Consider the following 13,130-nt stretch of genomic DNA (forward strand, 5'->3'; position numbering starts at 1 on the left):
TTGCTAGATTGCAAACAACAAGTCATCCTGCTTTGAACGCGAAGCTTTCCAACAAGAAGGAAGAGACGGGGTGCATAGTTACCCAAAGACGTGAGTGGCACCAGTTCTGCGACTGCCAACAAGCGTCTACCAAACTCGAGCCCTAACAAGTCACATGGCTGCCAAATGTCCAAGAACCCGTTTTCAAAGGGCTATTAAAACGTTGCCCCTTTCAAGGGGGGGCAGTGCCAATGATGATGATTTATGCCCATCTCAAATACCGAACCGTAAGTAAGGCCGAAGCCCAAGGAAGGCCAAAAATGAATGTTCCCTTTCTAAAGGGAGGGTGCCTTTACTAGAGGGCAAGCCAAAAACACTCTCCATAGACCCATACCCCATTTAGAGAGCTGATAGCCAAATTAAAGCCTTTGCGAGAATTTTGAAGCCATGGCAAATGCGAGCTTCTACTACTGTATGAGTGCTGTGGTACAAAATTTGTGCAGCACCAGTCTGCTTCGCCCTCGCCCCAGCACTTTCGCTAGCTTCAAGAACAGACATCAGCTTGCCCATCCAACCACCTCTTCCTTCACCTGTCGCCTCAGCTCAATCCGCTTCCTTGACAATTCATCTTACATGGCCACAGAAGCAGCTCAGATCGTCATTGCCTGCTTCACTGCTGCCGCTATTGCAATTCCTTTCCTCGCATTCGTGGCCTCAGGACTTTCGTACTCTTCCAACCCCTCTTAGTTTTCTTTCGATTTGAGTTGGCAATCGCAAGAATCCTTGAGGTTTTCTACTTTCTTTCTCTTCTTCTGCTTCCAATCAAGGCCTATGATTAGAAATCCTCTTAAACCTTTCCGGAACTTCACATGGACATGGGGTCTATTCTTCTCTCGAAAGTGTCTATAGTACATCCAATTGTATGAATCTTGTGGTCTGACTGCTCTCGGTATGCCCTATGGACTCGTTCGAGTCAATTGTTGTTTATTTAACTGTTGGGCATTCTGGAATTTCTGGATTGAGGTTCAATGGCCGAACACTGTATGTCTCGTTTTAGCTTTACTATTGCAGTTCATCATCTTGTCATCTTTGGTGCCAACTATGAGCTCTTTCGAATGTCTTGTTCTCTCATGTAACTGGACCAAATTCTCAATATCGTTTGAAGTTTTGGCAGGGAGAGTAGTGGCGACTGCAAAAATCCCATTGTTTTCTAGAATCACGTAGATTGAATGGAACTGCGACATATCTTCGTTACTGTTCATTTCTCTGTAATTACCGCCGACGTTAACACCGAACTCGTCGCAACCACACGTAGAAGAAGCCCCCGAAGACTCATCCATGGTGTTAAATTTGTAACACTATACTTAGCCAAGAATATAACCTCCGCATGACCATTTGTTGACTCCATCTTTTAGATATTGCAGTTGTAATGGATTGTACCTGGAAACTGATTTTCCGCCTAATTGGGCGTTGGACGTGACCTTAGCTTTTAGGAAACTTTCACCAAGGTACTAATCCCCAAGTGATGTACAAGTAGAGTGGATAAATTTTCTGATGAATCCAGCATCCTTCCATTTGTTTACTGCAATCCCTCCATGCAAAGAAAACCAAAAGAAAAAAGCAACTAGACCACTTTGACAGCTTCCTACTTGGCTGCTCTTGATGGTTTCCAGCCAATGATCTAATCTGAAATACGATGTGTTGGAACTGGTATCTTTTGAATAAATGACCAATTCAAATCATTGGGTTCACGTCATGGAGAACATATATGAAGGCGATGAGAGACAAGTCCTTGGAACTTGGAGAACCACATCCAGACAGAAACATTGCTGGTTGCAGATAGGTTTACAAGGTCAAACTTAATGCCTATGCAAGAGTTGAAAGATGCAAAGCAAGGTTGGTTGCAAAGATATGCCAAACTTTTGCAGGAGTGATTAGAATGAAGACGATTAGATTGATATTTTCAGTTGCATGCAATATGGATTTGTATGTTCTTTAAATGGGTGCAAGTTACCTTTCTCAAGGGAGATCTTTAAGAAGAGGTATATATGAAGCAACCACCAAGTTTTGAGATGGAAAAGAAACGAGCATATGGTATGCAAATTGGAGAAAGCACGATATAGTTTAAACCAAACTTCAAGAGCTTGATACAACAGAATTGATGCATACTTGCAGGGAGACAGGATCAGTGTAGGATTTGCAGGACCCTTGGGTACTTTGCCAAAGATTGCCCAAGGAAAAAGAAAAGACCAAAAAGATCCACGGGTGCGCCTCATAGCTTCACCTGACCTTCTTCACGACCAGTTCCTATCGCCTCATGCGGTGCTAGACCTTCGACTTCACAGCTAGGACCATCAACCTCTCGTCCTGGTACTTCTACAGCGCGGATATGACAGTTAGCACGTCCTACTTCGGTCGTCCCCCGTTGGGTGCCTGTCAGAGTTGGTGAGGCGATTTCAACATGGTTGAAATGTCCTCAGACAAAAGAGGTGGTAGGGAAGGTGGCATTCACTCCCTAGAGAGAGCAGCGTGGGATGCCTTCCTTTTTCAGTACAGTGGCAGGGATGCTTGGCATGATGATGCTTTTCACACTCAACCACATTCTCAGCTGATTTCTTGGTCGAACAGGAGATTGCATATGCCTATATATGCACGGATTGACAGATTTTATGTGGATGATTGGGCTCTTGATAGAGGTGGTACTGTTTGCATTACAGCTAGGGTGTCCACTTCGGATCATTTTCCAGTGGTTTTGATGGTCTCAGATTCCCATGTGAGGTGCCGCTCTGCCAATGTTAGGATTCTGGATTCTTTCTATGCAGAGGAGGATCTTATAGAGATAGTGTTAAGGACCTTGGTATCTCATTTGCAGGATGGGTAGCTTTCTCCTTCAGACTTAGCCACAGCGCTCTTTGATATCAATGACTTTTATCTTTCAGTTGCTCATATCAGAAGGGGTGAGATCCTTAGGCGTGAGATAGGTATCCGCCATCTGTTGGCTGTCCTCCAGAGGGAGGAGCAGAAGAGGCCTACAGATGCTTGGATTTAGGAGCGCCTTGCTGCAGCAAGGGCTCGGCAGCAATCACTTTTAGATCAGAGAGCAAAGTATGCCTTTCATGCCAGAGGGAGGATTCAGGAGTGCCTTGCTGCAGCAAGGGCTCAGCAGCAGTCACTTTTAGATCAGAGAGCAGAGTATGCCTTTCACGCCAGAGAGTCATTTTAACAAGCAATTCTTCTCTACTCTTGGCCCCAGACATAGTAGGGAGAGCGTCTCATAGCTTGTTGACTCAGGCGGAGTTCTTCAGACATATCCAAATGCCATCTTGCAGCTTGCTACCGATTTCTATGCCTCCCTTCTTACAACAGATTTAGACACTCAGGCCACAGATGATGCTAGAGTGGTTATTTGGCGACACTTACCTGGGTTGGTGGCAGGGGATAACTGTTTCACTTGATCCTTTATTCACCAACGTAGAGTTTAGGACTGCTCTCTCTGTCCTTCACAAGGGCAAGTGTCTTGGTTCAAATGGACTTACCCCCTAGCTAAAGCTATCAGCCTTCGTCTGCAGCCCTTTCTACCATATCTTGTCCATGATACGCAAACGGGTTTTGTGCATGGCAGGAGCATCTTTGATAACATCTTCTCATTTTGGGAGGCTTCGGTTTGGGCCATGCATAATGGCCACAGGTTGGCCATTCTACTCTTGGAATTTGAGAAAGCTTATGGGGCTTTCTGGAGGGCAGACTTACTCGTTTTGGCTTCTCAGATGCATGGATCAGAGGGGTGCCAGCCCTCTACATATCAGCCCACAGCCAGGTTCTTATTGGTGGAGTCAGGGGAGACAGGTTTGAGAATACTAGATCAGTCCATCAGGGATGTCCCCTAGCTCCCTTTTTATTCCTTTTTGTGGTGGCTGAGGCTATGAGCTATTATATTAGAGCTCAAGCTGGAATCGTAGGGCTCAGGCTTCCTCTGAGGCAGGAGGATGAGCTATTAGACAGTGAGTTGGCCGATGACACGGCTGTATTTTTGGATGCCACTCCACAGACACTGAATTCATTTAGGACAGCATTGGATTTGTTTTGCATTGCGATAGGTGCACACATTAATTGGAACAAATCCAATGGCTTTTGGATTAGTGATGAGGATACTTCAGTCTTGGGGATTGACATAGGGTTCACTTGGATTCAGAGGGGAGTCTCCGTTAGATATATGGGATGCCAGGTTGGGTTGGGCATCTCTCCGGCATAGCAGTTCGCTCCCGTGTTGGAGAGTATCAGGAGGAAACTCATCCTTTGGAGTTCAGCTAGACTTGACCTTGCATGTAGAGTTCTGGTTGTGAACCAAGTATTGTTGGCCACTGCTTGGTTTGTTTGCTCATGTTGGTGCAGATCTAGAGATTGTATCGCTCGGCTCATGAGAACTATTAGGAACTTCCTATGGAGCAGTTTAGATGGCATCTTAGATGTTGTAGCCAGGGTGGCTTGGGAGACCCTCATTCTCCCCATAGGAGAAGGGGGTCTTAATATTATTGACCCGAGCTTGCAGTGTATGGCCTTGCTCTGCAAGTTTGTAGTATGTGGATTGATGCCTGGACAGGAGCCTTGGAAGGATTTTTTCTCATGCAGTATTCAATCTTGCACCCCTTCTCATGGGGGAGATTGGTTGGACAGCAGCAGATGGATCTTTACTTCAGCCTATCTCAAATCCCCCCCTTCCCCTCTCATGGCTGCTATTTTGAAAGCTTGGGGTTGCTTCATAAACACACTTCGCAGGTTCCACCTACTTCTCGTGAAGAGATTCAAAGGCAGCCAGTCATGTGGAATGACTCGATTTTGGATCATAATGGCAGGCCACTTGGAGGGTCACATTACCGTAGAGTTTCGTATGGTTCGTTGTCACCAGCTGTACACCTGCGTTGATCGTACTGCTCTTGCATCATTTTTGTCGTCAGTTCATCAGGCGTCCGTATTGTTCCGTACAACCTTAGTACCTTCCGTACTTTCTGCACGCAACCCGTTCGTACAGGTGTTGTACCCACCGTACATGTCCGTACATTTCGTACAACCTGCAACAGACAGCTCGTCCGTACAATACAGCCATCCATACCTCTGTAGTATAGTCACTGTACAGGCCGTACAGTTGCATTTGGCCTTTTGAGCAGGTTTTATTCCTGCATGCATTCTTGCAGTTAGTCGTCTGGCAGACATTTCTTTGCAGGAAGCCATTGTTTGGCAGAGCAGTTTTTTTTTGCAAAATTTGGGGCTTTTCTTGGATTTGCCCCAATTTCAACTCAATTTCACCTCAACATTTGGGGGTTTTGCAATTACACTGCAATTTCGCAGTGAAATTTGGGGCTTTTGCAAACAGAGAGCAATTTGTGCAACATTTGGGGCTTTCAGAACATTTGCCCCTTTCTGGTTGCAATTTCAAGCCACAAATTGGGGCTTTTGTGTTGGGAGAGCAATTTGACAGGTTTCAGTTCACACTACCTTTCTGTGAGTGTTTTGAAGCGCTTTTGGCAGGTTTTGGGAGAGATTGGATGCTCTGGCAGATTTTTGACAGACATTACAGAGATTTGAGTTGCATTTTTAGCTAGTGTTGGGCTGTGTTTTTTGGGATTTGGGCACTCTATTTCAGCACGGGAATTCAGATTTGCATTTGCTGTATTTTCTTTCTCAGACATGGCCCAGCAAAATCAGAATGATTTCAGTTTCAGTGGTCTCTCACAAGAGGATAAGCTGGACGGTATTAACTACTCCCTCTGGAGTTTTATGGTACGCAATATTCTAATTTCTCGTAATTTATGGGACTATGTAAGTGGGGATGAGTTTTGACGAGCAAATGTGGCGTCTAATACCCCTCGCAACGTCGTTGTATTCTGGTTTTCTCGAGTTCTAAGACCTTGGTAAAGGTTTATTTTACGTTTTATGACAAACCTTTACAAAAAGGAGGAGCTATTACCTCTACCATTATTTTTTGTCACATTCTTTTCCTTGGGCTTGTATGGCACAAATTGTGGCAAGGAGGTTCATAGAGTATCCCTTGTTAATCAAGCATGCATTGTTGCCATCTATTCATGGGAGAGAAAATCGATCCAAAGAGTGCATTTATGCTCAAATTTTCTCTTGCTCCATAGACTTGCCCATTGTTTTGGCCAGATCTTAATAGCAAGTCACTTGTGGGATTGTTGGGAGAGGTCACTTTCATAAGTGGCATATTTTTATGACTCTTTTCATGTGCATACCTTCACTTTTTAATGGCATATTTTTGCTGCAATGTATCCCTTTTATTTCTCAACATTTTGTAAAAGGAGTAGACATTGCCCTTGACCTTCATGAAAGGCAAGCGGTTATCCACTTCCACCAATCAATGTGAAGATGGATTTAGACCCCTTAGACATCTTGATGTACTAATCTCAACATCCCATGCATCCTTTTCTATCTTGCAAGGCCTAATATGAGGGATAATGAATCTCTTGCATGCAAGTGTAATCACGGCATGTGCCTGGGCATCCCTTTGATCCCAATGGGTCTGTTTCGGTGTAGAAGGAATTGGTGCAACAACGGTAGTAGGGCCAGAAGGGGCTCTAGTAGTAGTAGTACCACCTTTAGTGGATGCGGTGCCGGAGAGATAAGCCTAGTCTCTGATCCAGATGCAATACCCTAGAAATTCTTGGATACTAAGAAGTGGCGCACCAAGTAAACATGGGGATAGGTGGTACCATCAAGCTTGTCTTCATTCCAAACAAGTCAATGTTGCCCATTGCAAATGAGAATCCCCAAAAAACAAAGTGCCTTGCAATGTCAAAGCCTCAAGGCTATCACTACGATGAGCGGGCTGCTCAAGAGCTCACACTAAATCTGCAAAAGTCAACCCAAATAAACATCAAAAGCTCTGCAAATGTGAATGCCCAATGAAGTGCTCAAACATTGATCAAAGTGCAAAAGTCTGTCCTGCAATGTATGACTGTAACAATCTGCAAATGTCAATGCATCAAAAGCATAAAGCTCCCCTGCAAAAGCTTATCCAATCCTCAACTCTACTCAAAAGCCACCGAAATTGAAACCCAAGGCAAAGGGGATGACTGCAAGTGTCAAATCAGAAAAAGCCCCAATTGTTCAAAAAAAGGAAAGGATGCGAGAAAAGAGGTCAAATAGCAATTTTTGAATGTCAATGCACCAGCATGCAATCACTGCAATAAACTGTCACTGGCCTCGAAAAGCCCCAAATTTGCCAAATCAAACTGCTCAAAGTACCAAATGTCTGGAAATCTGCAACCCTGGCTGCAATGTGTTTGCCAAATCACTGAAAAGCCCCAATTTTTCATTGCAATGTCCAAAATTAAGCCATGTTGTTGGATTTGACAAGCACAGCTCGAATTGAGAAATAGCAAAAAATCGGTAATATACGGATTGCCACGTGTGAGAAGTGGTATGGATAGCAAGGCGCCTTTGTACGGACTACAAAATGACTTAAAACTAAAGATCTGTACAGTTGTATGGATTGTACGGATGTCCGTATAGTTGTACTGACAGATTGTGTTGGAGCTGAACCTGGTCGAGATAGCAGCAGGTAGTTGCACTTGTGTACGAATGATTTGGAGTAGATGGAGCAGCATGTAGCAATCTGTACAGACGAAACAACAGCAGAAAACCAGAAGAAACAGTTGCAACTGGCTATAGAGAAGCATGCTTTTTTAATTGCAAGATGAGCAAGAAAACAGGTCATGGGTGTGATCCCTGTGTTTGCTTTTGCAAGTGCAGCCTAAACGATTTGAGTTGAGGTTTTTGAGCAACTGAACTGCTCAAAGACACCTGCAAATTGCAATGGTAGTGCACATGACAGAGAACCATGAATAACTGCAATGGCGAGCTCACGGGAGTTGGAATAGTAGCTGCAGATCTAGAATGGCGGCACAAGTCAAGTTGCAGGAGGCTATGATATATTGCTGTTTTGTTAAAACTCCCAAAGCTTGGACTAATGCTTGAAGCATACAAACAGAAGCCACTCCCACCCTTACTTCATCGCGCATTGGGTCGGCTATCGTCTTCATCAGTGGCATTCACTTCCTTGAGAGGAGTGGTTGGGAACACAGGAGGAGGTAGGTAGAAGAAAGAAACCGTGCTCTGACACCATTGTTGGGTGCAGGAAGCAATGGAACCAAGCTGAAATGCAAGGGAGCAAACATCATCAAGCTGAGGGAATGAAGTGTACTTGCAGATGGATAATGAAGAAAGTACAAGATTGGCCAATATATGGCCCCAAAGTCAACTAGGTAACTAAGGACTAAAATGCCCTAAGTAAACTAGGTGTAGTAGGACTAAATGTCCTAATGGGCCTACAAGGCCATATGAGGGCTAAGTACTAAAAAATTTATGGCAAACCCTTGTGAGAGTTAATGAAAACTTGTAAAGAGGATATTCAAGTATCTTAAAGGAACCAAGACACATCAACTATCATATCTGAAGAATACTAGTCAAAAACCCTAGGTCATTGACTTCTATGATGCGAATTAGGTGGAGATAAAGAGGCAAAGTTAACAATTGATTTTACATTCTTTCTTAGTTAGCATTGCATAGTATGGTTTGAAAAGCCTTGGATCTTGTACCTCCAAGTGGCAAAGTAGTTGATGCTTTTAGTCTACACTATGGGCTGGTTTGATAAGACTTATTAAAAGACGCCTCTAAAGCCTAAAGAGACCTTGGTGGAGATCCATCTATGTGAAGGTTGCCACTTCCCTTCCGTATTCGCCGTGCTTTGGGAAGACCCTATTGTAGGATGAGCTTCCATGGTTCGAACCTCCCTAGGGTTAGGCTTGCAAGATAACCTTGCCCAAAAGGTCATGGCTATGCATCTCTTGGTTGATGATGTCTAGTGCTTTACTTGTTCGAGATAACCAGAGCCAAATGGATCAATGGTGAGGCCTATCACCTGTGTCAACCCAGTCCAAGGGTATGGCTGCATCAGTCTGCTGAATTCTTCCTGCACTTTCTTTTAGGTGACTTATTGGAGTTTACGATCATCTGGAAGGTTTTGAAATCCTTCCAAGAGCCCACAAAAAAAGCTGGGCCTTTCTCCCATTTAGACCACTACAAAAGTACCAAGTGGTCTACTAGGATCAAGTATATTGTCATTCTGCAGAGAATCAATCTCTTCTAAAGAGGAATGGGGAACTCTCCAAAGAGTACTCTTGAAGCTTATCAGGATAGCAACCATAAGAGGGGAGGAGGGAGCCCTGAGATGGGGATGAGGTAAAAATCCACCTGGTGCTATCCATCCAATCCCCACCCATGGAAGGAGAATACAACTGTATGCATCAAACGAAGTAGTCTTTTAAAGGTTACTATCTTGGAAAAATCCCCTTGACCACCCCCTTGCAGAGCCTTGCTATGCAAATGTGGATCAATGATGTTGAGGCCCCCTTCTTGTGTGGGGAGGATAAGGTCTCCCAAGCCACCATGGCTCTGGAGTTTGCCGAACCATCTAGCCCACTCTTAGAAAATCCTTTATAGGCCTTTTGAGCTGAGTGATACAATCCCTAGAATGGCACCAACAAGAGCAAACAACCAAGCTGCGGCCAAGAGTAGTTGCTTGACCACAACCACATTGGAAGCAAGGTTCAGTTTGGATGAGCTCCAAAAAAGAAGTTTCTTCCTAATACTCTTTGACACAGATGGAATTCTTGAGTGAAGGAGACATGGCCACATCGACCCCACAACCCAAGTATCTGGTAGAAATACCCCTCTGAATCCAAGTGAAACTTTAATCAGCCCCCCAATCTGGAGTGTCCTCATCGCTAATCCAAAAGCCATTGGATTTATTCATTAATATGTACACTTGCTGCAAAGCAAAATAAATCCATGTCTGCCTTAAAAGAGTTGAGATTCTATGGAGTGGCGTTTGACAAAACAGCCGTGTCATCAGCAAGCTGATTGTCCAAGATCTAGTCATCGTGTCTCAGGGGAAGTTTCAGTCCAAAAAGTTATATCTGAGATCTGAAAAAGATGCTCATTGCTTCATCCACAAATAGATACAAAATGGGGCAAGAGGGCATCCTTGCCAGACTGATCAAGAGCTATGAACCTCTCTTTGTTGTCCCCTTTGACAAGCATGTGGATGTGGGCTGGTCTGTACAGAGAAGAAACCCCTCTAATCCAGGCATATGAAAATCCAAAGCATAGAGTGGTTGTTAGAAACATGGTGTGAGTGAGAGAGAGAGATAGGCTAGGGAGTGAAGAAGTGCTGCACAAATGTAGAAACCATGAAGGCTTTCATTCATTCATCATCATCACTAAATGAGACAAGTGAAGTACAAGCCTATAGGCTACACACTCACACACATGCACCAAGTGCATATGGGATAAGTCCCATAGTGACATGTGGTACTCACACATGACGCACACAAGGACTAGTACTAGATCTCCTAGTACTACATACCAACACATCAAATCAACACACTCTTTGGCTATGATATCTCCAACATCCCCCTTCAGAGCAAAGAGTGTGAGACCCAACACGCAAACCGATCCCCCCTTCACCACAATATGGCAAAGAGCACGTCCAACTATCCCTGTGACGCACAGAAGGACTAGTACTAGATCTCCTAGTACTACATACCAACACATCACATCAACACACTCTTTGGCTATGATATCTCCAACATCCCCCTTCAGAGCAAAGAGTGTGAGACCCAACACGTAGACCGATCCCCCCTCCACCGCAATACGGCAAAGAGCAAGTCCAACTATCCCTGTGTGATAATGACTTCTCGGTCAGCTTGTAACCGGCAAGGGAAAACCATCACTCGTCACCCCCCCTTACTCTGAATTGGGTAGTCAATACCATCAAACCAAAGTAAAAGACAATATATTCATTTTTGAGGGACAATCCCAGGCACGGTACCTCTTATTAACTCCAAACACATTCAGTTCAGAGGGACAACTAAAGGCTGAGAACCTTTATTGACTCAACATACACACACATAGCATAGGGGGCCTAGAAAGGCCAATCCATGTTGTAGGGGTCCTCGTCCTCAAGAGAGAGACGGTGAACCTCTGCTGTAGTTGCATAGATCTCCTCAAGGGGTTCGTTAGGTTTGGCCTTGTCTTCAACAATAAGATTCGCATGGTGCTTCTCTTGTTCTTGCATGTAATACAACTATAGGAATCAAAAAATCAGAAAAGCCCTATTTTTTTTTTTCCCCAAAAAGAGACTTCTATTAAGTATTAAAGAAAACCGTTAGAGCAAGCTCCATACGGGATACACCATGCAATGCATGAAAAGCTCAAGAGCAAAAAAGAAAGAATTGGGGCTGATAGGGCCATCTCAATCCAGTAGAAACCTCCGAGAAAAAGGGAGAACCCTTCCAAACTCGAAGAAATACAGTCCTTCTAGAAGAGGCTGCCCGTGAAGGGCCTTGCATGCTAGCCCAAATGGCTATCAAAGTGTGAACCGTGTCAGTCCAAATACTCGTGAACACCTGTGAAGGGTGTATTTGGGTGCCATCCAAGGCCTCTGTACTCCAAATGTGCCAAGAGGCAATGCTAGCCAAGATCTCCCAAGAGGTGTCCACTGAAGCATGAGAAGCCCTGAAGGGAGTAAGTGGTACATCCTGAAGAGAGCATGGCTGTATCACCTGCCGGCAGACCGAGAGTGCCCAAGAAGAAGGCTCGCCCTCATAAAACACCTGGGGCCCAGTAATGGATAACCATGCGACCGAGCCCCAAGTCATGAAGAAAGGGGAAGTATGAAAAATGCTGAGTATCCTCGCAACCCCTTTCCAAATAGTCCTCGCTTGACTGCAGTCCCAAAGGCAATGTCGCACTGACTCCTCTGCAGAATGACAGCGAGGGCAAGTGGGATCAGCCCCAAATCGTGATCTCCATAGGTTCACTGCAATCCCTCCATGAATAGAAAGCCAAAAGAAAAGAGTGATCTTTCTATTTCTGAGGGATTTCCAGAGCCTCCTTCAAAAAATCCTATGCAAATCTATAGTGATGAAGAAGCTGTCCCAATGGGGGGCTCTGGAGGGAACCCAACCCCTACTGTTCAGCTGAAATCTCCTGGCATTACCAACCGTGAAATGAAAAAAGGGAATTCCCCTCTCTCGGTGCCCATGATCTATCCACTCCCACTCTCCTGGGTCCCACTGCAAGCACCTGATAGGTGCACCTCCATACAACCACAACCTCCAAGATCCCAAGGCCAAAAGCAGAGGGTCGGGGTCTAAGTACGAGTGCAAGCCCGCTCCATGGTCCACAAAACTAGCAATCCTAACGGGCTGAAAGGCAACCTCTAGAAGAATATCATCCATGGATCCAGAGAGTATACCTCCATCCCCAACGTCAAAGACGAGTGCATCTTCTCCGAGACCTCGAAGAGCGATCACCTGTAGAGGAACTGCTGTCCCCGAAAAAGCTCCCATCCAAGTGGTGGAAGTAATAGGCAACTCAACTGCCCATTCCACCGGGATGGCTGCATCAATCTGCTGAACCCTGCGTGCTACCCCTCTGAGGTGACTCACGGACTGCAGTCTCTGATCCTTAGGTAGCCTGATAAATGCCTTCCAAGTACCTACTGTGTAGGCGGGGCCTCTCTCCCATCTAGACCACTGCATGTAATGGGAAGTGCCCAGTGGCCTGCCATGCTCATCAAGTATACTATCATTCCAAATGACCGGCTGCCTATCAATCTCTTCTAGGGTAGAGGGCGGAACCCTTCAAAGAGTGTTCCTAAAGCTCCCCCAAGCTTTCAGGATGGCAGACATGAGAGGAGAAGCAGGAGATCTGAGAGGGGCTGAAGTAAAAATCCATCTTGGGCTGTTTGCCCAATCATCTCCCAAGGTTGGTGTGCAAGCCTGAATGCGTCCAAAAAAGAAATCCTTCCAAGGTTCCTGCCCAGGCATGAGTCCCCTCACCACCACCTTACAAAGCAATGCCCTGCACTGCAAGTTTGGGTCAATGATGTTAAGGCCCCCTTCAGATGTAGGGAGAATAATGGTCTCCCAGGCCACCCTCACTGCAACATCTACTGTGCCATCAAGTCCACTCCATAAAAAATTCATGACTGGTCTAATGAGCTGAGTGATGCAATCCCTAGACCGGCACCAGCAAGAACACACAAACCGGGCGGTGGCCAAAAGAACCTG

At 45.2% G+C, this 13,130-nt stretch overlaps 1 protein-coding gene across 4 annotated transcripts in view; it reads left to right on the forward strand.

The window, feature by feature from the left end:
• The first annotated feature begins 430 nt into the window (after positions 1 to 430).
• LOC147897344 (uncharacterized) overlaps positions 431 to 13,130 on the forward strand; it is a 132,586-nt gene continuing 119,886 nt past the window's right edge. For all 4 annotated transcript variants that reach the window (XM_087380630.1, XM_087380632.1, XM_087380628.1 and 1 more), the window contains exon 1: positions 431 to 704. In XM_087380630.1, coding sequence (XP_087236756.1) covers positions 454 to 704 — 251 coding nt within the window. In that variant the 5' untranslated portion in view covers positions 431 to 453. The remainder of the gene's footprint in view (positions 705 to 13,130) is intronic.

The sequence above is a fragment of the Dipteris shenzhenensis genome, chromosome 10 (genome assembly GCF_047967505.1).
Source record: "Dipteris shenzhenensis isolate YYH24624 ecotype China chromosome 10, Dip_SZ_1.0, whole genome shotgun sequence".
Classification (NCBI taxonomy): Eukaryota; Viridiplantae; Streptophyta; class Polypodiopsida; order Gleicheniales; family Dipteridaceae; genus Dipteris; species Dipteris shenzhenensis.